The following is a 27,310-nucleotide window of genomic DNA, read 5'->3' on the forward strand; positions in this document are numbered from 1 at the left end:
AAAATTTATGTGGAAAATTTAAATGTTCTAGTATTTGTGTTTTTTTATTGTCATCTTGAACAAAAAATTTTTTGACTAACTGAGCCTCCTATGTCCAAACTACACTGAATTTTTTATGTTTGAAATCTCTACTTTTTGATAATGTAACAAATATACACATTACGATGGTAAATTTTCCCAAATGATGCAAAATATACTAAAGAGCTGCTACTTCGAAATAATAGAACAGCTTGGATGGGGTTTCAGGTGTTCAAAGGGTCATAAATATTTTTATTCCTTTCGGTAAAACTTTAAACTGATTATTGAAATTAAGTAAAGTTTAAATTTTCATCCGACATATTAATAGAAATCAAGTAAATAATTGGTAAGCTGCGAAAATCTAAACTTGGTAACGCTACGGTTGTATAATGCAAAATATCATATATAAACGAATATTAAAATAGTTTATATATTTACGAAATGTGAAGGTAACAATCTATTCGCGCATAACAAGGGAATTTCAATTTGCTACTTTATTCACATATGTACATACATACATTCATACTCGTTTTAACTTACCATGAATATATTGTAAGTGATTGTCTCAATTGTAGCACCGTGCCCACATTTAAAGATTTCATAAAACTATGCCAGTTTAAACTAAAATATCACAAATTTCCTTAAACCACAATTATATAACACACCGGATAAGGAAACAGCTCACATTCGCTTTATTCCAACCACTCAAAACCACATTTGCCCCAAGACTACTTCGCTTGCCTGCGTTGCGGCTAATTTTATGAAATACCTGTAGGTATTAACTTATTCAAACAACATATCACAATTTTAATCACCGATGCGATTAACAACATTTTAGATATATTTCAATTGATTAAATATGCAAAATTCACAAATAATTAGCAACCGACGCGCACTTTGCGAATAAAAGCGGTTGAAACTTCAAACTCTTTGAATAATACTGTCAAAAATTGCGAACAGGAAGCTAACAGATGTGCAACTTAACCCAACGAAATAAAAAAATCTTTAAAATTCATTCGTCGACAAAATAAAATATAATGACAATTATACTATAAATAAGTTTATATTCAATTAAGATATTTGTTTATGCTAATTAATAAATAGAATAAACCGTAATGTTCTTAGAAAATTAACAAACTTCTACGATTTAAATAAAAATCGAAGTGGCCACTTCGTTTGAACAATCAAAACAAATAATCGATTAATTTCCACCACATTAGCTATCGATTACTTAGTTATCGGAGCACATGCTGAACGAAACTGTAACCACAATTAGTAAACATTTCGTGAGTGATTGGAATAGCAAAGTGCGATAAAATGACCAACACGGGGCAAATAGTGTCCAAGGGCACATTAAATGACGGTTTAGTTAATAGTAGTGTGATTTTCCGACGTAATCGGGCTCTGGGATATGTGAGTAACAGCGTGCCAGCCGCGATCCGATATGTACGGCGACGTAAGGACACATTGATCACCACTTGTATTGGTCGTTCCTTTCAAGTGTATACGGCTAGCCACTTTCGCTTGTTGCATGTTGGGCCAGTGCATCCTGACGAGATAACAGCGTTGGCTATGGATCGTATACACACCTACACGGCCAGTAATCGCTGTATTTATGCTTGGCGTGCCGGCAAACACCAACGACACGTGTTTCGTGGTCACACAGGCAATGTACATTTATTATTGCCATTCGCTGCACATTTAATAGCTGTAGATGAGGCGAATGTTTTACGTGTTTGGGATATAGCAAAAGAAGAAGTATACTTAGAATTACAATTCAATGCCGATGAATTTTTAATTACCGCGTTGGCACATCCGCCTGCCTATCTGAACAAAATTGTATTAGGCTCCCAACAGGGTATGCTTAAAATTTGGAATATTAAGGAGAATCGTTTGGTGTTCACTTTTGCTGGTACGGGTAGCAGGGTAACTTGCATACAACCATCACCAGCACTAGATGTCGTTGCGGTTGGACACCAAGATGGCACTATTGTACTGCTTAATCTGAAATTCGATGAAGTGCTTATGAAGTTTAAACAAGATTGGGGTCAAGTTTCACAGATATCGTTCAGAACAGATGGACCACCAATAATGGTCACAGCTTGTTCGAATGGTCATGTTGCATTTTGGAATCTGGAAGATCGAAAGGTAACATTTTCATATTACACTCCAATTAATAAATTAATTATAAGCATTTTATAAACATTGTTTTCCTTCAAAGATTGCTGGACAATTACAAGCTCATGAGGACTCAGTTGCTACTGCAATTTGCTTCAACAACGAACCGCTACTTTTTACCACTTCGCCAGATAATTCAATGAAATTGTGGATTTTCGATATGCCAGATAATGGGGCACGCATGTTACGTATAAGAGAAGGACACACCGGACCACCTTTATGTATAAGATATCACGGCAATAGTGGCACCACAATACTTTCCGCTGGAGAAGACAGTGCTTTACGTGTATTTAGTACCGTTACGGAATCGTTTAATAAAAGTATGGGCAAAGCTAGTTACAACCGAAAGAAGTCAAAGAGGAGAAGTAAGTTAAGGAAACATTGTTATTTGAATATTACAGAAATATTTGCCCCTATACAGATCGTTTCGAAGAGGATTCATTACGTATGCCCCCAATTATCGAATTTACCAGCGAGACAACTCGGGAGCGTGAATGGGATAATATAGCGGCACTGCATGAAGGCGTCATACAAACAACAACATGGTCATTTCATAAAAACCGCATGGGCAGACACCGTCTGATACCGGAGAAATTTCAAAATAAGAATCGAACGGATTATAATACAATTACTACTTGTGTAACACTCACACACTGCTGTAACTTTGTCATCATTGGTACGCAAGTACAAATAATTATAAACAAGAATCAGTGCAATATATGTTCCTTTAACCTTTTTTTAGGTTATTCCAGTGGCGACTTGGAGCGCTTTAACATTCAAAGTGGCATACATCGCGCATGTTACGGGGATCCGGCGCATAAAAGCGCAGTACGCGGTGTAGTTTCCGACATACTAAATCAGTTCGTCATCTCTGGATGTGGCGATGGCCTGCTAAAATTTTGGCCTTTCAAAGAGAAAGGTAAATTTTTATTATTTTTTTATAGTTTTTGGTAAACAATTAAGCTTTTCTGCTTTTATCCTTTGGTAATAGTTTCAAATTATATGAAGTGCCTTAAATTTTCTGATGGAATCGCGCTAATGCGCATACATCGCGAGAGTGCTATGCTTGCTGTTGCCTTGGTTAATTTCTCCGTGCATATTGTGGACGTGGATACACGTGTCGTGGTGCGTAAATTCGAAGGGCACATTGCTAAATTGAATGATATGACATTCAGCCCGGACAGTCGATGGCTCATTACCGCAAGCATGGATTCAACCATCAAAGTATGGGATATACCATCCTCCTACATGATAGATCACTTCAAAGTAGATCGTCCATGTGTGTCGCTTAGCATGTCACCAAATGGTGATTTTCTTGCAACAGCGCATGTAAACTATTTGGGAATATATTTGTGGGCGAATAAGATGCTCTTCAATCAAATAACACTGCGCTCCATCAATCCGTATAGTACGCCGCCCTTCGTTGGTTTACCAATTAGTGCCAGCGATGATATGGACGTAGCTGATCTAATGCAGAAAACCAAACTGGCTGAAACCGGCAATGATGAAGACGAGGATATGAGTGATGAAGAAGTGGGTCCAGAGATCAATTTAACTTACGAATCACCATCACAGCTAGACAGTGATCTGATTACGCTTTCTGGCGCTGCGGCATCGCGTTGGCAAAATCTGCTCGACCTCGAAGTAATTAAGAAACGCAATAAGCCAAAGGCGCCACCTAAAACGCCGAAACAAGCTCCATTTTTCCTGCCAACAGTGGCTGGGTTAGATATAAAGTTTGATATTGGGCAAAACACCGACAATGCTGCTGATAATAATGGCTCACGTGTCTTGCAGCCAGGTGCAGGTGGTCTCAGCACATTAACCAACTTCGGTAAAATGCTTCATGAGTCGGCAGACAGCAAAAATTATGATCAATGTGTTGATCATCTTAAACAGCTTGGTCCATCCATGATTGATTTTGAAATTAAATCGTTGCATCCGAATGGCGGCGGTTCTCACCGCATCATGGTTGCCTTTTTGAAAACAGTTGAATCGATGTTTCAGTCAAACACCAACTATGAACTGGCGCAAGCGTACTTGAGCGTTTTCCTACGTGTCTACGGCATAGATTTATTGGACTCCGAAGATGTTATTGACGCATTGGAGCAAGTTTCCGAAGTGCAAGAGAAAAGTTGGAAAGTCGTTGAGGATAAAATGTTGTTTGGCTTGGGTGTAGTGACTGCACTCAGGAATTTCGTCTAGATATGGAGTAGGAGGCATTCGTAGACACTGATTTAAGCTAATAATATTCTACCATCTTTTTTGGTACAGCTAGTTATAACTCTGTATTATTGTATAGATAATATAGTTCGTGTATGTTCTTTAAATATACAAATGAAAACTCAATTATGTTTTAAATTTTATACATAGAAATTTTTTCATAAATAAATTGTTTTTATAAGCTGAGCAAAAATTTAAAAGATCAGCGTGACGACTGAGTCGACTTAAGAATTTCCATCTGTTGCTCTGACTGTATATACGGGAACTAGTCCCTCAGTTTTTTAACATCGATCTAAAATTTTGCGTACGTCCTATTCTCCTTAAGAAGCTACTCATTGGTACCGATGCGGATATCGAACCACTGTAGCATATATGTATGTAGTTGCCATACATTCTGGACGATCAAAACCAGGTTCTTCTACGGAAAACCTTTTTATTTGAAAATACGCCTTTTCACGAAATTTGCCAAGGATTATGGTTCAAAGCAAAAGTACAATCTTCGAACATATTGTTCAGATCGGACCACTATAGAATATAGTCAAAAACGGACCGATCAAAATGAATTTCTTGTAAGGAAAGCTTGAACCTGTGAAGGGTATTTTAGCTTCGGTGTAGTCGAAGTTGACATTTTTTCTTGTTTTTATTATAAAAAAGATTTTTAACGATTTAAATTTAGATGTAAACAAATGGCTACAGTGTAAAAATACAAAACGTTAAAAGTTGCCAAGTGATTCCCTTAGAAAAAAGTTCAGTTGTTTTAAAACACCAACAAAAAAATATTAGAAAAATAATAAAATATATATATAAAAAAATAATAAAAATATATATATAAAAAAATAATAAAAATATATATAAAAAATAATAAAAATATATATAAAAAAATAATAAAATATATATCAAAAAATAATAAAATATATATAAAAAAAATTAAGTAAAGGAAAAATTTATAGAAAAAAACTTGTTAAAATATGCTTACAAATTCGACCATAATTACATTTGAACCTAAATTCATATTTCCGACCAGTTTTTTTTTTGTGCAATGAGTCGTGATTTGTTTATATTTTCTCCATCATTTTGTTGATGTTTACATACAATCAGCTGTTATTGATTGCAATGTTTTACGACTAAAACATTCCAACATAACCTCAAAGTTACACCTATGTTTTTTTAATTTTCGATCAGCTTCTGAACAGCAATCACCGTTTCTGCCTAAAATGTTACTCGAAATTTCATGAAATCCTAAAATTATGCTGAAATTCTCACATATTCGCTGAAATTTCCAAACAGTAAATAAAAGAAATAAACTGATTTAAGTGTTATAGTATATTTGCCGTTAATGTAACCATTTAAATTAATAGTTCCTTTTGAATTTCTAATTTGTAGTCTAGAGTGAAATTGAATAGCCTTAAGGAATTCGCCTTGTTTATGACATTGCATAGAGACTTTTCCAAAAAAAGGGGATGTACAACATGTTTATGGTAGCGATATATTTTCATTTTACGGACTTGTGCTGTTTGGCGATGGTTGTTGTGAAAAAGAAAACATTGCTGCAGCAAAGTCACATTGTCAATTAGGAAACCAACAGGCGCTTCGTTAATCGCTCCAGTAAATGAACTCTTTGTTGTTAGTTCGCTGTTGTTGTTCTGCTCAGGTGAGTTGTTAAAATTTATCTAGTGTTGTATGTAGTGCTTCTGCGTGTTCACGGCTTATTATTGTAGGATTATTTAAACGATTAAACATAATTTGCTTGTTGGAGATGTTGGCGGTATGCGCTTAACTTGACGAACACTGTTCTATTCTGGGTCCTTGCTCATAACCGCGATCATCTTCCTCATACGCCATGCGTTGGTGCTGTTGTTGGCGTCGTTGTTTGGGATCGAATTCCTCCTGAAATTGTACAGAATGTTGTAATAATTTATAAATTAACATGAACTGAATGAACTTACCAATTCGACTGTCTCAGCATCTAGTGGTATGGTTACTTCTGGCCTTGGGGGTAGACATTGTTCGAGTGTGGGAATAACTGTTAGTGGAATAGTTGGGGGGAAGATTACTTCGAATTGAATGATCAAACGACCTTTCTCCAGCGGGTTCTTATACAACGGCATGCCCTCCTCCATGACACACTTGGTCATTTCATGTTTGACAACATCACCCGGTTTTGATCGGATCACAAGATCACGATCATCAAGTGTCTTAATAACACGTTCGAATCCACAAAGGGCTTCCACCAATTGAATTGGCATTTTCATCATTAAATCCGTACCGGCATGCACAAATGTGGAGTGTTCTTTCTCATCCAATAATATAATAATATCGCCAGGTTGTGAATCTGGTTCATGATCTCCCTCACCGTTAAATATAATTTTCTGTCCATCTCGCATACCTTTCTCTATATGCACTTCCAATACTTTACGTTCCCTAACAGTTTTCCTACCATTACACTGCTTACAACGATCCTTCTCAGATATCATCTCTCCAGTTCCCAAACATTTACGACAAACTTGTTCGGTATGTTGCACTAAACCAGGTCCAATCTGTTGCACACGGGTTTCTACACCACTACCACGACATTGCATACATTTCTCAATTGCACCCTTCTTGCCACCGCGACCTTCACATTTGTCGCAAATCACATTTTTCTGCAATGCCAGCTTGCGTGTGGCACCATTGTACAATTCTTCCAACTGAACGGACATCTGATGTACAACATCCTTACCACGACGCTCACGTCGACGACCGCCACCACCGAAACCAGCTCCGAAGAACTTCTCAAAGAAGTCCATGGGACTGCGGAAGTCACCTGTGTCAGCACCGCCTTTCTTGATCGCCGCTTCGCCGCCATCATCGTAGATCTGTCGTTTCTCACGATCTGACAGCACCTCATACGCCTGTGAAATTGCTTTGAAACGCTCACCCTCATTTGGGTTTTTGTCTGGATGATACTTTAACGCCAATTTTCTGTACGCTTTCTTCAGCTCTTCACTAGTGGCGTCGGGCTTCACACCCAACAGGTCATAATAACCAGTTTCTTTAACCATATTATCTTATTTCTGTTCTGTCTATGAATCAAATAAAAAAGTATTCACAGCTCCTCCAAAGGAAAAAAGACGAAAATGTACGACCTGAAAAGTGTAGAGAAATACACGAAGTGAGCAAAATATATAAACGAAATATTAAATATTTTTTTAACCAATTTTTTTCATTGCCTCAAAAGTTTTTGTATTACTTTGATATTTCTATTGTGAAGTATAATTGATGTAAAATTCTAATATAACACGTTTGCTAAAATGTTTAATTTACACAATAATTCACTCGCAAAATGGAAAATTCCCCACTTTTTCTGTCTTCCGCTACTTTCAATGTAATTTGTTAATATGCCATAGCACTGTTGGGTATATTTTAGTAGCTAAAACTAAAACTGCAAAACTGTTTTTACTTTTATAATTAAATCTTAACGTTTGGGTCGTTGCTCTTCCAAATCAATACTGAACACGATGTATGAAAATTCTGCTTATTCATGGATCGGCAAATATGATTAGATACAGTAGAACTTTCTTTTCATTTCTACCTGCTTTCTATATACAACAATGTGCGACCAGACATGAACAGGTAGATACAAAAGTGTATTTTCCATAATCCCATTCCTTATACTCACACCTACCCAATTTTTTTTTCAAATAATAAATGAAAATATTGCAAACATTTGTAATTACGAAATATCCAGAAAAATGCGTCAAACTATTCACAGTCTTGTCATTTTCAAGAAGGGGGCAAAAAGTGCATAAAAAAGTAACGAGTAGGAACAACTACATTTGACAAAACTGCACGAACAAAGCTCAACGACGAGTTACGAACACTTCGAACTTCGATTGTTGTAGCCTGCTGCAGTAATATCGATTTTACCTTCGTCACCGCCTGTCTGGCTGGTAGATACCTATGTACCTAGTTCAATTTTTTGTTGAATTTAGACGCCAACTCGCTATTAATTTGCAAAATTAAATCTAATTTAATTTTATGATACGAAGTTCAAGAATACCATATGCTAACTTGCACACTATTGACCTGACGCCATCTTTCCATTAGTTAGCAGTTTATTGCATTATATAAATACTACGTATATTCTAATTTTTCATTTAAAGTTTGTTTTTACATATAGTAGTTGCAACACGAACATTTCATTTTAGAAATTAGGTAAATATTAAAATTACAAAATGGCCCTTGAAAAAGCTTTCGTAGTCTACTAGTTCTGCAAATCTAAGTACGCAATATACTATTCCAGCTATTTTATAATTACCTGACTCTAGGGTACAGAACTTGGGGGGAAAATTTATTTTTATAGATTGTAAATAGTGTTTTCTTTATCTCCTGTTGCCCAGCTGTTATCTCTTGTTTAATATATTGTAAATGACAGAATAATTTACACAATATTTTCTTTAAACTCACAATAGAAACGTGGTCACACTGCGATCAAGATAAACCTCCGACGAGAAGAAACTTCAAATGAGTGCCCTTTTGATTTTCAACTGAGGAAATGTGGAATACCGAACAAGGCTGACGCATGAATTTTCTAGAATAGAAACGTGAGTGTCGGTAATACAGATCTTATCGATTATTGTATATCGTTTCTAGTGGACCGGCTTCTCTCGAAGCAAAAAATTTACCGAATTTAGTAATATCAACTTATTTTATAAAATTGAGAGCAATGTTTCAAAGGTAGTTATAACAAATATGTATTGGAATAATTGACTCTTGAAGATGCAGAAATGTAAATTTTTCATAACGAAAAGTAATATTTTCCGAATGAAATTTTTTTATATTATGAATGAATACATTTGCTTTCTCATTTCATATGTTGAAAATGATTTATTAATTTTCAGGTTGACTTTCTTGCCTCATAAAGTTTAGAAAGATACAAATATTACGGCAAGAATTCAACAAAGGAAGCACAAGAAATATTAAATTTGCTCTACTAGGTATTCGGTTGTTGGATTTATCATTTGATTTCATCACTAAAAATCGAGAACTTATCGAAATTTTTTCAGATGTTCCGCTATTGTCGATAAAGAAGTGTGATAGCAAAAAAATAGTGTCTTCAATACTTTTGCTAATATCCTGGAGTATTTTTTTAATAAATGATAATGAAAAAGACTAGCAGTAAACTAAACTGACATTCAGTGCAAATACAAACCAAAAATCTTTATTGGAGAGTAGTTTATGTTTACTGAAGCAGTTGTACTGTTGTGACATCTAGATGTCAAGTTTATTTACTAATAGGGGATGATTAATCAGCTGTTTATATTATAGTTGCAACATATTTTTCTGTGGGTGTTATAAAATTATACAAAATATTGTTTAAAAATTAAAAACTAAAATGAAACACGCACAATTTATTGCTCGTACTGTAATGGTACAAAAAAATAATGTTGAAGAAGCTTGCCGCCTATTAAATCGTATTTTGGGTAAAGAAGAAATTTTCGATCAATACCGGCGCACACGCTTCTATGAAAAGCCATATCAGGTTAGTACCATACAAATGGGAACTGAATTGCAAATACATAAATTCATTTCACGTTTTCAGGTCCGACGTCGCGTTAACTTCGAGAAATGCAAAGCAATCTACAATGAAGATATGAATCGAAAAATACAGTTTGTGCTACGCAAAAATCGCACTGAACCATTCCCAGGATGCAGTTAATTCGCTATTAGTAATAAATAGTAAAAACAAAAATAAAATTAATGTGTTGTTAAAAAACCCTTTTCAATTGCAATAATAACCAAGTTATGTTTTAGAAGTTACATTTGTATATATGTATATTAGTTGGATATGGTTCAAATAGAGCTTAAAAGCTTTCATTGGCCTTTAAAAGCTTCGTGGACAGTGGTTGACAGTTCAAACTGTTTTGGTAAGGATGATTGCAAGTTGCAACTAAAGGTTTTCATACTTTCGAAAAGAGCGGACGTGTTTACATAAATTTTAGTGGTATGTACAAGGAGAAGTGATGTAAATTAAATCAGGAAGTTTCGTTTGAAAGAAATTTAAATAAAAATAAATACTGAATGCAGTTATAAAAGAAAAATAGGAAGTGGGTAGCGAAGCTGCGAAGGAACCTAAAATTAAAAATGTCTAAAAATAAACAGGAAAAAATATTTAAGGAGAAGGAATGAGGCATTATTTATATAGAATGCGTTTTGAAGTGTTCACATATTACGACATCCAGTTTTAGAATTAAATAATAACAAAATATGCGAATACATATTGTAATAGATAGAATTGCTCTTGTTAATCTGTGTAGTTTTTTTGATTGAAGTGAATCCATCGTTGCATTGCATTGATTTCTAATACGGAAGTAGGGCGGAAACTGCTTACATTAATGCACTACGCTAGGTAAACGGTTATTTATGCACGTATGGTTAAGTTTCAAGGGCGAACAGTCGGAAATAATATCAACCTAATAATAAATAGGTTATATGGGATAGGATTTTTTTATATTATAGTAGAAAAATACATATGTATGTAAATGCGTATAATGCAAAATACTCAAAGGGAAATAATGAGCATTACAATGTCATTGTAATAAATCATTCGCCTGCCAACTACAATCAATTTCTTCCATTCCTTCAATTGCGCAATGAACTACTTTGTTATAAAGCTGGCCTAGGTACATAACTAATATGTATGTTCGTATATGTAACTGCCATTCCCTCCAATATGTCACGTTGTTGGCACTGTTTTTCTTAACTTTACAATTTGCTTAGTTACTTTTGTTGTGGAATATCGATTTGTTGGTGTTTTCATGCTATTTTTAGACACTCGAACGCATAATACACGGTGGGCACGAGTGCTCGTGCACCCGAATATTTCGCATATACATATGTACGTGCATGCATGTATGTGTGCATCCTTAAATGCTTGCAATTTGAATGGATTAAAATATTTGCAGCAATCGATGACGGTCATTGCATCCTTTCAACGCTGCTTGTTGCCAGGATTAATCGCTTTATAAGCAAGCAATATATTTTGCAATAAATTATCATTAGAAAGGTAATGTTTACGAGTTTATGATTACAATTTGCGTGTAACTAGCCGAAAATGTGAGAAGGATTAAGAAAACGTATGCATATTTGTAAACTGAATAAAATTGTTCTATATGCATTTGTATATATGTATATATATTTATAACCTAAGTATATCAATAGTATGTATGTACAATATATTTGTTCCTAATGACAGTTATTAATATTTTATAATTGGTTTTTAATTTAGTTTAATCGAAACACATAAAAGAGCAAAATGCTTTCGCAACAGTTGCACGCAGTGGTTTGGTTACTTAATGGAGTCATTGCACTTTACGCATATCCAACTATAAATCTACCATTTCTATTTGGTAAGTACTGAATACATAAATTATTTAATACACTTTTTATGACATTATTGAAAATAAAGTGGATACTAAAACAAGATGAAGGTTAACTTCGGTTGCAATAATACCCTTCACAAATACAAAAGGTTCCATAAAGAACTTACTTTAACTTTATCAGTTTACATGAAATACATACGTCTATATATACGGACTGAGAGACGGGCATGGCTAAATCGACTCAGATCGTTATCCTGATATTTATAAAAAAATATTCACATATATGTTTTTATTTTTGGGTGTTCTAAGCAATAGCAAGAATTTTAAATTTTAATAAGAGCGTTTTGCCATAATTTATTACTTATGGACATACATCTTTACAGGTTCTTCCGCATATGGCGAAAACGCTTACAGATTCAAAAGGAGCGGCTTGGAAATACAAGTAAGCTTTATTTACCAATGATACATACACATATGTACATCCATATATCCTTAAATACAAACACACATATTACCAAATATGTGAAAGAAAGAAAATATATCTAGCAGTTAGTTCTAAAGTTGTTTTGGCTAACATACTCTTCCTCTCCTTCACAGTCTGATGCCGATGTGTTGGAACTAGAGCACTTGAAGGACCACTATGGCAGTGAAAACATAGAAGCCGCTGTACAATTGCCGTCAAATTTCGAGCAAACTTTTGTGCCCGATGTTGGCGCCGGTAAACCAGTTAGCGCTGAACCACTAAGTGAATCGCAAGAATTGGAACGTCAATTGGAGCAAATGCCTGCTATTACTACAAAACTAGAAAAGAGCACAACAACAGAGTTTTCGGTGGCACCAGTGGAGCCTGAAACGCGTGGCGAGCAACTGTTACCAGTTGAAGGTGGTGGCGTTCACCGGCCACCCACCCTACAACATGACAACGGTGGTAAAACACCAGCAGAGGGTGGTGCGGCTAACCAACAGCAAACTGCTGAAATTGGTGCGGTGATACCAAATGGTGGCGGTCCACCTGCACCCTCTGCTATCAAGGTAAAAACTTTTGTATATATTTTTGTAATATTGTAAACTTTATAAAGCAATATCCTCCTTCAAATGTAAATTTGCACGTATGTATGTATGTGTGCCCATGGATGTAAATGTGTTCGCTACAGCCTTTCTATGGGGCCGCACGCTTGGCATTCGGTCAAAATCCGGAAGTACTTCCAACCACCTCCACAACCGCTACGTCTACTTCCACGAGCACTACAACGTCAACAACAACAACCACCACTACTCAAGCAGCCGTCCAAGCCACTAGCGCAGGCAAAGACACAAATGCGCCTGAATCAGATACACTTCCACTTGACGTTGAGAGTGTCGCTGCCAATGCGCAAGAAACCGCGCAAACGAATCCAACAGAGAAATTAATCGAGCAAATTAAACCAACAGCCCAACGTCGTTCGGTGCCCTTAAAGCCACAACAGGTTCTTATGTTGAAACGTTATTCACTTCATACATTAACACATACATACATGCATACATACATTGTGTCATATACAATGCTAACGGATATAAGCACAGAGCCCCGCAAAGAAATCGCCCGTATTGATTGCCTCTTTAATGATACGAGAATAACAAAAGAATTTCATTCAGAAAGGCACCAATTATTAACGAGAAATTTTATGTCTAATATATGTATGTGTGCCTTTGCTTGCAGGGTTATAAATCAAATTCATGCACATCAAGTGCTTGGCCAAGATTCGAAAGACTCCCACTGCACAAGCTCATCAATATATGCATACATACTACTACATAAAAACCTACATATACATATAATATATGTATATATGCACAGCAAAATTTGTTGTTAAGTATGTATGGTTCAAAAAGCTATGCATTCAAATTATCCTTGAAATAGTTGGCAAGTTAGGAAGTGAATTTGAAATTCATCTTTTGGCAGCAAAATTTAAATATCGATTTTTATACCATAAATAGACCCTACAAAAATATTGTATATACTCGTACATATGATGATCGGAGTGAAGACCGAAGTCGTTTAGCTTTGAAATAGTTCCTAAGTTTTTGCAATATCGGTCTAAAATTTTGCACACATCCTTTTCTCACGATGAAGCTGCTCATTTATAGAAATTACTGACTACCTAATCATATACATACATATGCCATACAAACTGAACGTTCAAAATCAAGTTCTTGTATGGAAAACTTTTTATGTGATGAAATATCTTCACTCAATTTCACTTGGATTATTTTTCAAAGCATAGTGCAATCTCCAAACAAACTGTTTAGATCGGACCACTACAGCATATACATACTTATGTAGCTGCCGCACAAATTGATCGATTCAAAACAAGATAAAGATTCTTTATACTCGTTTATGTTATAAGAAATGTAATTGTGAAGGGTATTTAAGCTTCAGTGCATTCGAAGTTACCATTTTTTTCCTGTTTTAATTTTAGACTTCGTGGCCGCATTACTTTTTAATTCATACTCAAGTGAAAACACATTCATTTCGTAACTGACAGAAGCCACGCAATTCCTAATTAAAAACTATTTACATACACACAAATATTAGACCACAAAATCAACTTGTTTTTTTACATTAAATTACTATTTTAATTCTAAATTTATATTTTTAATATTACACACTGAATAGACCGTCGAAACACTTCTTAAACGTCACAATGGTCAATTATCAGCATTTGACATGGCGCAGTACGTGTTTTGGACTGGCGATGAGGCAGGTGTGGCCCGCGCCGTTGAAGAACTAATCGAACGGGGAGTGGTATGTCTCAATGAAATGTTAATAATTGTGATTTCGTATAAATAGTGTTTGTTCGTAGATGTCACGTGAAAATGCTCTGGCATTCCTACGAGAAGTACGCATTGGTATTGAGTACCTGCAGCAGTCATATACAAATCGTATCTTCCCAGAAGCCGGCCTCAATATAAACATAGATAAGGTGAAAAACCTAAATTCTGAAAATAATATATTTGCCTTATTCTAAATGTCGGTGTGATTTTAGAAAATGTTTGACATGCCACAGATCAAACCGGTGGCACCACCCACTGTCGCAGCAACTAATGAAAAACCACTGCTTCCTTATTTACAACTGGAGCGACTACTACACACCAGCAATCAAAATCAAATGAAACCAGTTGAAAGTGTACCAGTTTGGCCTAAATTGCCAGTGCTAAACAGTGAAGGGACTGGGACTCAAGGTGAATGCGAATATTCTTAAATAATTAAATAAGCATATTAAAATTAATTAATAATTTAAAAGTTAATTATCAATTTAACAATTTTTCAATTTATCGTTTTGAAGACCTTAATGATTATGATGAGAACGGCGAAAGAGCTAAGATATCGCAGTTCCTGTACAATGAATATACTTTGGAAGACATTTTATACAAATTGGCTAAGGTAAGTTGACTCACTGTCTTTATGTTTGTAAGATATATTGGTATACTTCGATTTGCAGATTATGTTTTCACAGTCGTTGGCACACGGTTCCGACGAGGCACAGCACGAATTACAGAAATTAACTGATTTCTTGGAACGTGAGGGCAATCTTGGTGTCATACCAATTGATCTGCAGAAGAAAGTGTTACGTATGTTTATTATTATTTTTAATTTGTATTGTTGAAGCGTTTTTTATTGTTGAACATTTCTTTCATTTATTTCTTACAGACATCTTATTCCGCGCTCTTTCCGATACACTGGCTGAACGTCCCGAATTATTGTCGGTTGCCAATGTAAATCTCGCTAACACCTACAATCGTCTTCCTCTACGTACTTTAGAACCATGAAATGGTCGCAGCAACAAGTGATTCCACAATAATTAAAGTTTTGTGTAAAAACCCCATTTATTTATAATTTTGTTTCAACATTATGAGGTATGCTGTAGCTGGCGCCTGTATACTTACATATATCATATAAATACTCACTTATAAATTGTAACACGAGTAAAGCGCGATTTGCTCATAGATCATCCATTCGTCAATGGCAAATTATTTTATTTTTGTAAAGCTCCAAAAGTTATATAATTTAATGAATGTACGTAATGAATTAAATAATGAGTATTTTGAACACTGCATAGCAGCATAAGCGAATTTATCTATTTACTAGAGCTGAAAAAATCGTATTAAAACACATTAAAAACCGTTAGTGTGCTGTTAAATGCGAAAATTCAAGTTTATTATTAGAGAAGCGTAACTGATTTTTGGCGTTAATCCTAAAATGCGATATTATATATACATACATGCAATTACAAAAAAAACACATATTTTGATTTAAAATCAATTTATGATAACTTTGACACCTGCGTGAAAAAAACAAGAAGGCAGCAGTTCCGCATTCTGTTTATAACGGTAATAATGGCTAAATGTTTAACATTTTATGATAGGCTTATACCTTATAAGAATGTATTTTGAGTAGACGCGTATAATTGTATTTGTATTTTAAATATATTTATAAAAGTACACATGCATATACATACATATATCCAATTAAACACGTATATGTTTACATATATTGTTAATGCTAATTAGTGTATGTGTTTAAATAGCTTAGCTGAGCTGAGTTATATACATTAGTTAGACGATTAAGTACAATATTTTTCAATTATTCTTTTGTTTTATAAAATTTTGAGTGCAAATATATCTACATATATGTATATCTATAAATGTAATAAAGAATGGTTTCAATTTGGTGCGGGAATTGTTGCGCTGAACCCTAGAGTTATGGAAAACTCGAGATATAGAGGCAACGGTAATACATTACTGTTAATGAATTACATTTCAATAACAAATAAATATATATATATATATATACGAATTTTTATTCAAATATATTCGGTTTTTTATGTAATTAAGAGTAGTCCTTAAACGAAACCCATAGATAGACTGATTTAAAACAAGAAACTGTGAATTTCAAAACGTACGGCATCTCTTTATGCCATAATGTGGGTGCTATTTTCATTTGTATACATCAAACAGCTGATTGTATTAAAAGCTAAATTTGTTTTCGCAACATAAAGAAAGTATTGTTTTTTTGTTAGCAAATATACAAATAAATTAAACCATGAATGTTGACGAATCCGCGTTGGAAATGGATCCTGAACTGGCCAAGAAATTATTCGCTACCGGTGCAGTGTTGGTAGTAACAGGAGCGCCAGTCGGCACAGAATTCGGCATTGATCTATGCAACTACAAAATTGGCGAAAAATTTCGTGGCGTAAAAATGATACCGCCCGGTCCGCATTACATCTGGTGTGCATCCTGCGGTCCATATGGTGATGTTGCACCACGTGTGGGCTTTGTACATTACTTCAAAAGCGAAGAGGTGGTTGTGCGTGAGTGGAGCCAACGCGATGAAGAAATGCAAGAGAGTCAGTCTGATGACAAAGAATTGGAAAAGAAACGTATACGCGATAATCTCAAGGAATTCGATAGTTTTCTAGCACCTTACGATTATCGATTTTACAATAAATGGAAACTCTTAACAGACAAAGTGACCGAAGGCACAGTCGAACGTTGCAGACCAACATTGGGACCAATACGTACAAATGTAGAATTACAATCTTGTTCCGATGAGGATCGACCAAGAGGCACGTTACACACAAACAATTTACAACAACAAAGCACTAAAACAATTGTAAACGAAAGTGACTTGCTACCCAACTTGAAACCGGTCGAAGGTACTGCGCCACGCTTCACTGAACTACCTGCGCGTGTACCACAGAATGCAACGCCCGCTGAAGTATCGCGTCATAGCATTGATTGTGTGCATGCAATTGAGACACTTGTTGGCAAGTTTCATAGTTCGGAAGCTTTGATCGAGGAGGAGCAATTGGCTTTTGTTTTTTATCTTGTTGGTTGTTCGGTGGAGTCTCTGGCACATTGGCGCAATATACTGCATTTGTTGGCACACTCTGAGCAAGCGGTGCAAAATTTTAAAATACTTTATATGAAATATGCTGAAGCATTGATGCAACAATTACCACACCTGCCCGAAGAACTCATGGAACCAGGTGAATATAACTCAGTTTATAAAGATGTGCGCTCGCTGCTAATTAACCTAAATTTGGGTGGCCTGGGCGTAAGTGCAGATAAACTTAGTAGAAAATTACAGAAAACCTTGCAATGGCATTTTGAGGGTTTGCTTGATGAAGATCCTGAGGATATGCCGGTTATAGTAGAATTGACATAGACTTATAGCTGCGCTATAAAAGATTGAAATATATTTGCATAGATACATAGCATATGAATAAAGTAATATAAAATTGTAATAGAGAGTTTACACTAATATGAAACATAATTATTTTATCTTTTTGGGCTCGCCTTGCACATTCGCCGCAACAGCCGAATCAATGTCCTTAGCGTCATCACTCTTTTCATTTGTTAGCGGTTCTTTTTCCTCTATAGTTGCTTCTATCTGTGCTTTGAGCACATCAGCAAGACTTTTATCATCGTTAAGTTCTAAAGAGTACTTCGCTGCCAACTCTTCTAAACGTTTTTGGTTCTTCTGTAAATATCCTGGTAACCAAAATATGGTTTGTACCATTCTGAAATTACATGGTCAGTCTTTTGCTTCGCGTGCACTTATATCAATCGAAACTTACTTGATTAAAATATAACCAGAGAAGGCCAATAACAAACAGGTAAACGATGTTTTTATCATATTCCAGTAGTCTACAACAACTTGTTGATGCTTCATATTGATTCTTTTTAACTTTGAACTTTTTTAAAATAAATTTATTTGATATTTATACTTTTATATTTTATGCTTTCTTCAGTTCTATTAGCTTCTCCTAACGGTTTCGCATTTGATTGTAAAATATTATTTAAGTCGCGCGTAACAGATAACAAAGATGAGACGTCATTTGTTATGGCTCACTGGTAACCGTGGGTTACTCAAATTAATACGTGTCCGTACATTTGAAGCAGTGACACAGTAGACATGAGCCTAGTTTATCGCCAATCAATAGTTTACACCTGCTGTGATTATATCTGTATATGTAACATGTACAATGTATATTTTTTTAATGCATACACAAAGGTATCATTACTATTTAATTGGCATATTTTCATAAACTTTAATTTATTACACTTCTTCCCAAAGGGAATGTTGTAACTGGACATGGTCGTGGCAGTTGTACGTAGGTTGCTATATATATTTCTGGCCTAATAATGTAAATAGGCATATTTATCAACGAAAATGTTTTTTTTTGTCGATTGCTGTTTTGTTTCGGGCTCATACGCATAGATCCATGATTCGTCACCTGTGACGATCTTATAAACGTCTTTTGAAGCACCGCGATCGTATTTTTTCAGCATTTCTTTACACCAATCCACACGAGCCTTCTTTTGAGCGATTGTCAAATTGTGCGGGATCCAACGAGAACAAACCTTTTTTACGACCAGGTGTTCATGCAATATCGAATGTATGCTGGTGGGAGAAATGCATAGGCATGCCTCTATCTGAAGGTATGTTACATGATGGTCTTGCATTATCAGTTCACGTACGGCATCGATGTTTTCTGGCACAACGGCTGTTTTTGGACGCCCTTCATGGAATTCGTCTTTGAGCGAGCGTCGGCCACGATTGAATTCGTTGTACCAGTTTTTCACAGTGCTATAGATGGTGCTTCATAGCCATATAAAGATTTTAGTTCATCGATGCACTCTTTTCGTGATAATCCACGTCGAAAGTTGTGAAAAATTATCGCACGAAAATGTTCACGAGTTAATTCCATTTTTTGGCCGAGATGAATTTTTTAATTCCCTGTAAATAAAACAATTCACGATTAAATGACAAAACGTTCTGAGTGATGTTATGCTAAAAAATGTCAAACTTAGTGTTGCCCTAGGCCAGAATATATATAGCAGCCCTCGTAGCAATTACTTGTAAATCGTTCAGGGAATCCGCGAAGCATTTTAATTTCTATGCGACCATTGAGCTTTCATTTGATGGAATACTGTTTGCTCATTTAAAGAGATTAGAGCAAACATTCTTAATGTAACGAATATAAATTGAGGTCCGTTCCAATTTGATAAACTCGAATAGAACGACATGCTTGAATTGAGTTTACCGATCTAAATAAAATCCGGGTCAACTCCGGTGCGTAGAACCGGCTGTTTTGAGAATTGTCACATACATCGAAAAAACTATTCTCCCTCCAGGACTGAAGAGGTGAACCATGAACTACCTGAGCGGTCGTCAATTTTCTGTACTACTTCGAGGTAAAAACTCAAAACTGAGAAGAATTAAACAAGGGGTTTCGTAGGGTGGTGTCCTCTCTTAGCTATTGTTTAACTTCAACATTTCGAAACTCACACAACTACCAGAGTACGCTGATGATTGCACGATATTGACGTCGAGCAATGGAATCGATGACATGTGTTCAAAGGTAAACCACTATCTCTCCAACCTTTCTTGCTTCCTCGCTGCACTGAATTTAAAACTCTCCCAAACTAAATCCACAGCAACCATATTTACAAACTGGACGAAGGACTACAGACTTGACCTTAATATTGCAGTCGATGGCGTTAAGGTTCCGACGATCAATAATCCTAAAATTTTAAGTGTGACTTTTGACAGTCTGTGCTCCTTCACTCCTTATATGACCGCGATTATCGCCAAAGTACAGAGCCGCAACAAAATCCTCAAGTCAATCGGTCGGCCCGTCCTTAACTACGCCACACCAATATGGTCGGCTGGATCCAGTGAAACGCAGAAGAGGAAGCTCTAGACTTATCAGAACACTGCACTCCGAACTACGACAGAATGCTTCTTGCTAGGTTGATATTTCCTATCGAACACCTGCATACGCCTGTATGCTCCTAGTTAGTGAGTATAATAAAGTCCTCTCCAAGCAGTTGCTGCTGGGGTGCTTACGCAGAAATTATCCCTGTAGTTAGCTTCTTAGAGCGGAATCGCATCCTGGGAGCATCAAATAATCATTCCTCAACTACGTCGACGACATCAAAAAATACACCGACTAGACTTCAGACCCAACTAACTTCCGACAAGCAGTGACCGCCATTCACAGTGGAGCAATCAACATCTTCACCGACTCCCTCTTAGTGAACGGGGTATTTGGAGTCAAACCACCATCCATTGCAGACGAAGAACTCGAGTTGCCGAGAGAAACGAAAGTGACCCTTGCACCGCTTCATTCGGGATATTGTAGGCGGTTAAACTCCTCCTTATCCCGAAAGATCCCGACATATCTAATATATGTCGTAAGTTCAATGAGTCTCCGCATGACACTGACCACCTCTTTACATGCCTCACTAACTCTACTCATCTGACACCACTCTCCCTTTGGTCCGTCTCTTGGGCCTACCGTTGGATGACGTCGACGACGTCGATGACAACTTATCTAATCCTTACCATCCCGAAGAGATTAGGTAGCCGTTTCAACAACAACAGCTTAGAATGATCTCTCGAATCTTCCTTCATAAACCGTTAATTATAACACTATAGTTTTATTGCCTGAACAGGCTACATTAGGTTTGCAGCAAAGTTTGTAAAACCCAGAAGAAATATTGTTCAAGGCAACCGTACATTCTCCGAAGAAATTGTTCAGATCGGATCACTAAACAAATCGCTGCCATAGAACCAAAAAAGAATTAAAATCAAGTTCTTCTATGAAAACCTTATTTATTTGTGAAATCATTTATAGCTTCGGTTCAACCGAACTTGGCGTATTTCTTGTTTTAAGCTCACTGCATTTCATTTCAAAATCTTTTTCACGTTACTCATATTTTTTCATTTCTTCCAAGACTTTATCGTATACGTATTTCTTTGCCTCTTTGCCCCAAATAAAGTCCAAATGTGCCCATTTCGTGAAGGGTACAAGATAGTCTAACTTCATGTTCGGCAGTTCGTCGCGTAATCTTCGAACATCGGTAACATCACACATCCAATCATTGGCGCCATAGTAGAGCATTACAGGTGCTTTAGCATTACTTAGCTGGAGAGTGGAGTAATTAAAGATTTACAAAGAAGAAAGCATTTTATACTATTTTTAAAGATTTTTGTTACCTTGTAGTTGGGTGGGTACATACTACCTCCATACTCTAACGGATTACGAAGAACGCTGTAATCGAACTTGCGGAACTTTTTCGAATTGTACTCCTGACAGAAGTGCAGATTCTGGTTAACTGAAGCACCTGCGGGCGAAGTGGCCTTGATGTGTTCCAACAGCTCCTACATTAAAGATTTGTATTATTACTAGTACATTAATTCTTATTTTCATTCTCACATATTCCAACTGTTCGGAGTCGTACCCACCAATTAGAAATATCTCATTAGCGCACATTTCGACAAACGGCGATGTCGCTTGACACATCTCAATGCCCAAGTCTTGTTTGAACTTATTGCTTGGCATGAACTCCATCGAACCCACCAGCTCGACCATAGCATTGGGCTGACCCAAAATGGGCGCAAAGGCACGCGTCAATGGACTCTTCATATTACCCATATAGGCGGCGGGCCCCAACATGTGTGCCGATTTAATTTTATTATTGTAGCTTGGCTTCTCCGACATCAGCACCAAGTAAACTGTGGTGCCTTGCGAGTGGCCAATGTACTGCAACTGTGTGTTCCCGGTGTAATCTAGCACGTAATCGATCATAGCAGGCAAATCGTAAATTCCAATTTCATGCCAACTGAAATTCCAGAAAACTTGCCAGTATGTAGGCCAAGTGCGATGCTTTTTCGAGTAAGTATTACCACGTGCATTACCCATCCATACATCGTAACCGGCATCGGCGAGTATATAGGCGAGCGCTTTATTCGGGCCCATTAGCACCCAGTCGGAGGAGGAACTCAACATGCCGTGCATAAGAAATGCAACTGGCCGCCTATCAGCCGATCTCGTCTTCGGAGAGTAAGGTATGCGATGCATGGTGAGTATGTAACCATCGCTGGTGGTTACTGCATGTCGCTCCATGGGGTAACCATCAGCTATTATGCGTTCACCCTGGTTTGTTAGTGTTAGTAAGTGTTATTAAACGCAGCTGAATACAATATTGGTTTATATGAACTCACACAGTCCGAAATGGGCCGGTCAGCAGCATGCGCCCAATCAAAAGCGACCAGCAGCGCAGTTACTAAACAACTTTTTGTCACCAATTTCAGCATTTTATAAACAACGTAACTGATCGAAGCGGCCTTATATAGCCGTAAGCATTATCGCATACCCCTGGTGGTTTTAAGCAGATAACTGCTAGAAATTATGACCCCAGATGCTCAAGGCGTTAAATAATTTACAACCCCGCGATAATAATTTGAAGTGTGCGTCAGTAGAATGATTTCAACGGAGACCGATTTTTTTCGGTGGTACCGTTATTGATTTATCATGCCGCCAATCCTACGGGAGCGCGTTGAAAAGTGCGGACAATTGATAAAATTGGTTTTCTGTCATTTTGAAACTGTGACCTTAGAGGCTGTTCCAATCCTACTCTCATCTATCCATACAAAAGTTCCTTTATCAAGTTCTCTGCTTGGACCAGTTAATGATACCACAATTATTAGTCCATCGGCTAAGATTTTTACAGAATGCCCAGCCTTTTATAAATTTTTCATTACGTTCTATTCTATTCTAGCTTGTTAGAGCTTTCCCAAGCAGAGAAGCTCTTAATTTTCTTCCGCAACCGCCAGCTTGTACCATAATAAAAGTTTTTAGAAGAACTTTCGTTCGTCCAAACGACTAAATGACGGTCCTAACCGACTGGCCGCAATATTACAATTCTATCATTCTAACGCAGATTTTATTCGCAAAAACCCAAAGAGTACTTTTGTTGTTGTAGCGGCAGATATAGTTAAAAATTGATAAAAATATGCGCTCATTCCGGTATATATATGTATATCTGACTGTTATGGAAACGGATCGAGGAACTATCGAACTTTGATATCGTTAACGTTTCTGCAGTTGCCTACTTCTTCCGGGGTTCCACGTCTTGCGGTCATAATAGCTAAAGTAACAGCTTTTTCAATAGGGACGCTACAAAAGTAGATCGACAGGGTCAGCAAACGACACCATATTTTTTCCTGCTCTTTTGACATTTCTCTTCAGTAAGGATTGCCATTTCATCATGGAAAGATACAGGATCCAACAACGAGTCGAAGTTATTAAAATTTACTACCGAAATTCGGGACAGTGGCCTCAACTTTAAGAGCGCTACGTCCAACGTATGGTCGTTATAATTGTCTGTCAGATCAACAATTGACCGTCTAGTGAAAAAATTTTAATCCACAGACACAATACAAAATGTTCCCGTAGCAGTGAGACAAAGAAGTGTCGAGAATTTTACTGCCGCTAGTGCACCAATTGAGGAAGACCCAAATCAGCCTCTCACACGTCGTTCTCAAGCGTTGGGCATCTCTGTGACGTTGTTGTGGCGAGTTTTGCGAAAAGATCTTGGCCTATATTCTTACAAGATCAAATTGATGCCAGCACTGAAGCCACTTATCGTATGTTCGTGAACTGGGCTGAGCAACAACTTGAAAATTATCCGGATTTTTATTGAAAATTCATCGTCAGCGATGAGGCTCATTTTTGGCTGAATGGCAGCCATCCACGGTCCATGAGTCACCCTTGCATCCTAAAATAATTATGGTTTAGTGCGTTTTATGGGCCGGTCGTCATTGGACCGTACTCCTTCCGTGATGAACAAGACCGGCACGTTACTGTGAATGGGAATCGCTACCGCTCAATGATAACCGAATATTTTTGGCCCGATTTGGATGATATGGACTTGGACAATTTATGCTTGAAAACCGTCGAAAATTGGGTTCAGCGTTTGGACCTCTGCAAGCGTTCCCGTGGTGGCCATGCAAAAGAAATCGAGTTCCAGTTAATGAAAAACCCATTATTAAATTGGTTTGAGTTTTCTGACTAGTTCAGTTTTGACCGTTCAGTAGTTGTAGTAGTCGGACGCCGAACGAACTGATATCAGTATTTCTCTGTCATTCTTGGAATATTATTAACAAGATCCTATAAAAGATCTGATTAACAGACAACAACAAAAGACAACTAAAGGAGGATACTGCAGAATAGCCCTGAATCTTGGATAGCTCGGAAGTAACTTCGACGTTTTATTATTTATTACTTGCCTTGATTCAAAGGAGATGTTATACAAGTTTTGCGTTCATGTTATTGTTTTTATTATTAAGTGGTGTTATTCAAAGAATATATGTATGTATATATTTTTTAATTGGACTCCATCTCTACTACTCTTCCTCTACATGACCTTCGACGATGTATTTGATTTTCTCGTCATTTTCGTGGTGCAAACTCACTTCCAGTTGGTAGTAACCGGGCTGTAGAAATTTCTTGAAATTCTTCGAAACCAAAGGGTACTCGTTCAGGATGTAAGTGTTCTTTACAACCGGGCAATCAAATGGCGACGGTGCATTCGCGTATTTAGCTAACAACTCGTAAATATATAATCGGTAGTAGAATTTCATGAAATCACAAACACTCAATGCAGGCACTGGCATAACCCAATTGTACTCGCCATTCGCGTCTTCAGCAATCTTCAGCAATATATTTAACTGTAGAAGTACATTGAAATGAAATTGAAGTTATAAATTGCCTTTTCCAATCAAAACTATTGTTATGTCACCGTCCATTCATTATCCAAGTCCACCAGCTGTTCTGCCACACCACTGAACTTCACGCCGTCCTCACTTCTAATCACCTCCAACTTAATTTTGGCCACTTCTTCATCCTCCTTTACAGGTATTATCTGGTCAAAGACGAATTTGTAATTGGGATTCTCCTCTGCGCTGGTTATAACTGCATATTCAAGCGCAATTAAACAAAGGCACAACAAATGAAACCGCATTTTAATATCGGAACGTTTGTGGTGAGATTGAAGCTCCACAAGCTGAAACTGCGCTTTTCATAAAATCGTTGGAGAGCTATCTAGCACGCAAATCCAACCATTGAGCGGCGTTTACAGTTAAGTGATAACATTTTACATGAAACGGAAATGGGTTGGAAACCGTTGTTGCTTTTATCAATGTGTCGTGTTCTCTAAAATGTAATTTTTTATATACAAGTACAAGTATGTACATTATTATGTAATATTTGAATGAGTTAACTAGGAAGCAGTTAAAAAATTACTAGAAGTAAATATTCCGTGATTTTGGAAAATGACAAAAATTTGTCGAAAGCTTTTGACACACTCAACCACACAATGCTACTTGAGAACATCGAACAAACATTGCTCCCTCCAAGACTAAAGAGTTGGGCCACACACCATCTGCGCGGTCGACAACCATCGGTACTAACTATTTCAAGGTGAACAATCAAAACTAAGGAGAATTAAACAGGGGCTTACGCAGGGTGGTGTGCTCTCCACGCTGCTGTTTAATCACTGCATACCGAAACTCCCGCAACCACCAGAAGCAGTTTCTATAACCTCGTACACAAAAGATTGCGCGATGATGACGTCGGGCAATAGAATCGAGGGCATGCACTCAAAAGTGAACGCCCACCCAAAAATTTTTTTCGCTGCAAGGAGCCTAAAGCTCTGCCCGCCAAATCAATGGACACTCTGTTAACGAACTAGACGAAGGAGACTGAACCTCAACATTTCCGTGGATTACTTTGAAACAACCCAAAAATTTCAGGTTTTACATTAGACAATTTGCACTCCTCCACTCCGCAAACAATAAGGATTGTCACGAAAGTACAAAGCCGTAAGAAGTTCCTCAAGTCGCTGATCGCCAGCACTTGGCGCAAAGACAAAGAAACGTTGTTGACAATATACAAGGCAATCGGTCGACATCACACTCCGCATGCTTCCTGTAAAGGAGCATAACAGTTTGCTCTCCAACCATTCCTTGCAGTAACTTGTTTGGAGCCAGCCGCCTCCCAGAAACATTCTTTCAACATGTCTACGAAATTTAACAATACACCGACCATTTTTCGGATCCGACCAATTTCCGTCCTGCACTGAACGCCATTCACAGTAGATCTATTAACACCTTTATTGACTCCCTTCCAGTTAATGGCGTACTTGGAGTCCAAACACCACCCATCACAGAACAACAGCTTGAGTTACAGAATAGACCCAGACATACAAAATCTATATCTTGCATGCAACGGCACTAACCACCTTTTTGCATGTCCAATAAAACAAACTTACTTAACATCTTTCTCCCTGTGGTCCGAACCCGTCGGAACAACTCTCTTCCAGGGCCTGTTGTTAAGTGATTTCGAGGACAACTAATATATTACACTCCCCCAAACAGAATTTAAATAATCGCTACTACAACTAAATTCACAAAAATAGCTGTTCGTGATGGAAAATTTGTGAACTCAAATTCGTAATCAGGTCACCTCAAATGCCCCTTTCGCTGTTTGGCGCCAATTGGAGATACCAGGGTTCTCCTCCACCTGGTCTTTCCAACGAAGTGGAGGTCTTCCTCTTCCTTTGCTTCCCCTGACGGGTATTGCGTCGAATACTTTCTTTCTTTCAGATGTTGTTATTACCGTTGTCTCCACCAC

The 27,310-nt window shown here is 37.1% G+C and overlaps 8 protein-coding genes across 11 annotated transcripts; 4 read left to right on the forward strand and 4 right to left on the reverse strand.

The window, feature by feature from the left end:
* The first annotated feature begins 1,265 nt into the window (after positions 1-1,265).
* LOC126758092 (WD repeat-containing protein 36) lies at positions 1,266-4,545 on the forward strand. Its single transcript, XM_050472121.1, has 5 exons — positions 1,266-2,166; positions 2,240-2,561; positions 2,618-2,872; positions 2,939-3,115; positions 3,188-4,545. The coding sequence occupies exons 1-5, from the start codon at positions 1,336-1,338 to the stop codon at positions 4,399-4,401; spliced, it is 2,799 nt and encodes a 932-aa protein (XP_050328078.1). The 5' UTR covers positions 1,266-1,335; the 3' UTR covers positions 4,402-4,545.
* A 1,179-nt stretch (positions 4,546-5,724) lies between these two features.
* LOC126758155 (dnaJ homolog subfamily A member 4) lies at positions 5,725-8,980 on the reverse strand. Of its 2 annotated transcripts, none has more exons than XM_050472250.1 (3): positions 8,866-8,980; positions 6,366-7,544; positions 5,725-6,306 (listed from the first exon to the last, which is right to left on the reverse strand). In XM_050472250.1, exons 2-3 carry the CDS (start codon positions 7,458-7,460, stop codon positions 6,193-6,195), a joined length of 1,209 nt encoding a protein of 402 aa, XP_050328207.1. In that variant the 5' UTR covers positions 7,461-7,544; positions 8,866-8,980; the 3' UTR covers positions 5,725-6,192. The 2 variants fall into 2 exon arrangements, with proteins under 2 accessions (XP_050328207.1, XP_050328216.1); XM_050472259.1 differs by lacking the exon at positions 8,866-8,980 and adding an exon at positions 8,717-8,837.
* Positions 8,981-9,508: 528 nt separating this feature from the next.
* On the forward strand, positions 9,509-10,218 carry LOC126758265 (28S ribosomal protein S21, mitochondrial). The gene is made up of 2 exons (XM_050472451.1): positions 9,509-9,940; positions 10,001-10,218. Exons 1-2 carry the CDS (start codon positions 9,794-9,796, stop codon positions 10,115-10,117), a joined length of 264 nt encoding a protein of 87 aa, XP_050328408.1. The 5' UTR covers positions 9,509-9,793; the 3' UTR covers positions 10,118-10,218.
* An 11-nt stretch (positions 10,219-10,229) lies between these two features.
* LOC126758115 (uncharacterized) lies at positions 10,230-15,888 on the forward strand. 3 transcript variants are annotated; one of them, XM_050472194.1, is made up of 11 exons: positions 10,230-10,325; positions 11,687-11,807; positions 12,164-12,222; positions 12,378-12,812; positions 12,935-13,246; positions 14,437-14,565; positions 14,624-14,743; positions 14,807-15,002; positions 15,107-15,204; positions 15,263-15,392; positions 15,472-15,888. In XM_050472194.1, exons 2-11 carry the CDS (start codon positions 11,714-11,716, stop codon positions 15,588-15,590), a joined length of 1,692 nt encoding a protein of 563 aa, XP_050328151.1. In that variant the 5' UTR covers positions 10,230-10,325; positions 11,687-11,713; the 3' UTR covers positions 15,591-15,888. The 3 variants fall into 3 exon arrangements, with proteins under 3 accessions (XP_050328151.1, XP_050328132.1, XP_050328142.1); XM_050472175.1 differs by having other exon boundaries at positions 10,308-10,402; XM_050472185.1 differs by lacking the exon at positions 10,230-10,325 and adding an exon at positions 11,356-11,464.
* A 95-nt stretch (positions 15,889-15,983) lies between these two features.
* Positions 15,984-18,070, forward strand: LOC126758171 (protein AAR2 homolog). Its single transcript, XM_050472285.1, has one exon. It carries the CDS (start codon positions 16,864-16,866, stop codon positions 17,989-17,991), a length of 1,128 nt encoding a protein of 375 aa, XP_050328242.1. The 5' UTR covers positions 15,984-16,863; the 3' UTR covers positions 17,992-18,070.
* Positions 18,001-18,666, reverse strand: LOC126758256 (uncharacterized). The gene is made up of 2 exons (XM_050472422.1): positions 18,404-18,666; positions 18,001-18,346 (listed from the first exon to the last, which is right to left on the reverse strand). Exons 1-2 carry the CDS (start codon positions 18,496-18,498, stop codon positions 18,100-18,102), a joined length of 342 nt encoding a protein of 113 aa, XP_050328379.1. The 5' UTR covers positions 18,499-18,666; the 3' UTR covers positions 18,001-18,099.
* Positions 18,667-21,506: 2,840 nt separating this feature from the next.
* Positions 21,507-22,756, reverse strand: LOC126758224 (lipase 3). The gene is made up of 3 exons (XM_050472350.1): positions 22,052-22,756; positions 21,832-21,996; positions 21,507-21,760 (listed from the first exon to the last, which is right to left on the reverse strand). Exons 1-3 carry the CDS (start codon positions 22,739-22,741, stop codon positions 21,542-21,544), a joined length of 1,074 nt encoding a protein of 357 aa, XP_050328307.1. The 5' UTR covers positions 22,742-22,756; the 3' UTR covers positions 21,507-21,541.
* A 2,177-nt stretch (positions 22,757-24,933) lies between these two features.
* Positions 24,934-25,772, reverse strand: LOC126758214 (uncharacterized). The gene is made up of 2 exons (XM_050472340.1): positions 25,419-25,772; positions 24,934-25,347 (listed from the first exon to the last, which is right to left on the reverse strand). The coding sequence occupies exons 1-2, from the start codon at positions 25,638-25,640 to the stop codon at positions 25,024-25,026; spliced, it is 546 nt and encodes a 181-aa protein (XP_050328297.1). The 5' UTR covers positions 25,641-25,772; the 3' UTR covers positions 24,934-25,023.
* Between the last annotated feature and the right edge of the window lie 1,538 nt (positions 25,773-27,310).

This window comes from Bactrocera neohumeralis, chromosome 2, assembly GCF_024586455.1.
Source record: "Bactrocera neohumeralis isolate Rockhampton chromosome 2, APGP_CSIRO_Bneo_wtdbg2-racon-allhic-juicebox.fasta_v2, whole genome shotgun sequence".
In the NCBI taxonomy this organism is placed as follows: Eukaryota; Metazoa; Arthropoda; class Insecta; order Diptera; family Tephritidae; genus Bactrocera; species Bactrocera neohumeralis.

What these genes read in the sequence shown, in the direction of transcription:
- LOC126758256 (XM_050472422.1), bottom strand. Translation starts at nt 18,498, where the DNA reads ATGAAGCATCAACAAGTTGTTGTAGACTACTGGAATATGATAAAAACA. An exon ending in TCTGGTTATATTTTAATCAA is followed by an intron (nt 18,347 to 18,403) that starts GTAAGTTTCGAT and finishes ATGTAATTTCAG; the next exon opens with AATGGTACAAACCATATTTT.
- LOC126758171 (XM_050472285.1), top strand. Translation starts at nt 16,864, where the DNA reads ATGAATGTTGACGAATCCGCGTTGGAAATGGATCCTGAACTGGCCAAG.
- LOC126758155 (XM_050472250.1), bottom strand. Translation starts at nt 7,460, where the DNA reads ATGGTTAAAGAAACTGGTTATTATGACCTGTTGGGTGTGAAGCCCGAC. An exon ending in ATGCTGAGACAGTCGAATTG is followed by an intron (nt 6,307 to 6,365) that starts GTAAGTTCATTC and finishes GTACAATTTCAG; the next exon opens with GAGGAATTCGATCCCAAACA.
- LOC126758115 (XM_050472194.1), top strand. Translation starts at nt 11,714, where the DNA reads ATGCTTTCGCAACAGTTGCACGCAGTGGTTTGGTTACTTAATGGAGTC. An exon ending in AAATCTACCATTTCTATTTG is followed by an intron (nt 11,808 to 12,163) that starts GTAAGTACTGAA and finishes ACATCTTTACAG; the next exon opens with GTTCTTCCGCATATGGCGAA. An exon ending in TTTTATACAAATTGGCTAAG is followed by an intron (nt 15,205 to 15,262) that starts GTAAGTTGACTC and finishes TTCGATTTGCAG; the next exon opens with ATTATGTTTTCACAGTCGTT.
- LOC126758224 (XM_050472350.1), bottom strand. Translation starts at nt 22,741, where the DNA reads ATGGAGCGACATGCAGTAACCACCAGCGATGGTTACATACTCACCATG. An exon ending in ACTCCGAACAGTTGGAATAT is followed by an intron (nt 21,997 to 22,051) that starts GTGAGAATGAAA and finishes TCTTTAATGTAG; the next exon opens with GAGCTGTTGGAACACATCAA. An exon ending in TGTACCCACCCAACTACAAG is followed by an intron (nt 21,761 to 21,831) that starts GTAACAAAAATC and finishes TCCACTCTCCAG; the next exon opens with CTAAGTAATGCTAAAGCACC.
- LOC126758092 (XM_050472121.1), top strand. Translation starts at nt 1,336, where the DNA reads ATGACCAACACGGGGCAAATAGTGTCCAAGGGCACATTAAATGACGGT. An exon ending in AAAGAAGTCAAAGAGGAGAA is followed by an intron (nt 2,562 to 2,617) that starts GTAAGTTAAGGA and finishes GCCCCTATACAG; the next exon opens with ATCGTTTCGAAGAGGATTCA. An exon ending in CTGTAACTTTGTCATCATTG is followed by an intron (nt 2,873 to 2,938) that starts GTACGCAAGTAC and finishes ACCTTTTTTTAG; the next exon opens with GTTATTCCAGTGGCGACTTG.
- LOC126758214 (XM_050472340.1), bottom strand. Translation starts at nt 25,640, where the DNA reads ATGCGGTTTCATTTGTTGTGCCTTTGTTTAATTGCGCTTGAATATGCA. An exon ending in ACTTGGATAATGAATGGACG is followed by an intron (nt 25,348 to 25,418) that starts GTGACATAACAA and finishes GTACTTCTACAG; the next exon opens with TTAAATATATTGCTGAAGAT.
- LOC126758265 (XM_050472451.1), top strand. Translation starts at nt 9,794, where the DNA reads ATGAAACACGCACAATTTATTGCTCGTACTGTAATGGTACAAAAAAAT. An exon ending in TCTATGAAAAGCCATATCAG is followed by an intron (nt 9,941 to 10,000) that starts GTTAGTACCATA and finishes TCACGTTTTCAG; the next exon opens with GTCCGACGTCGCGTTAACTT.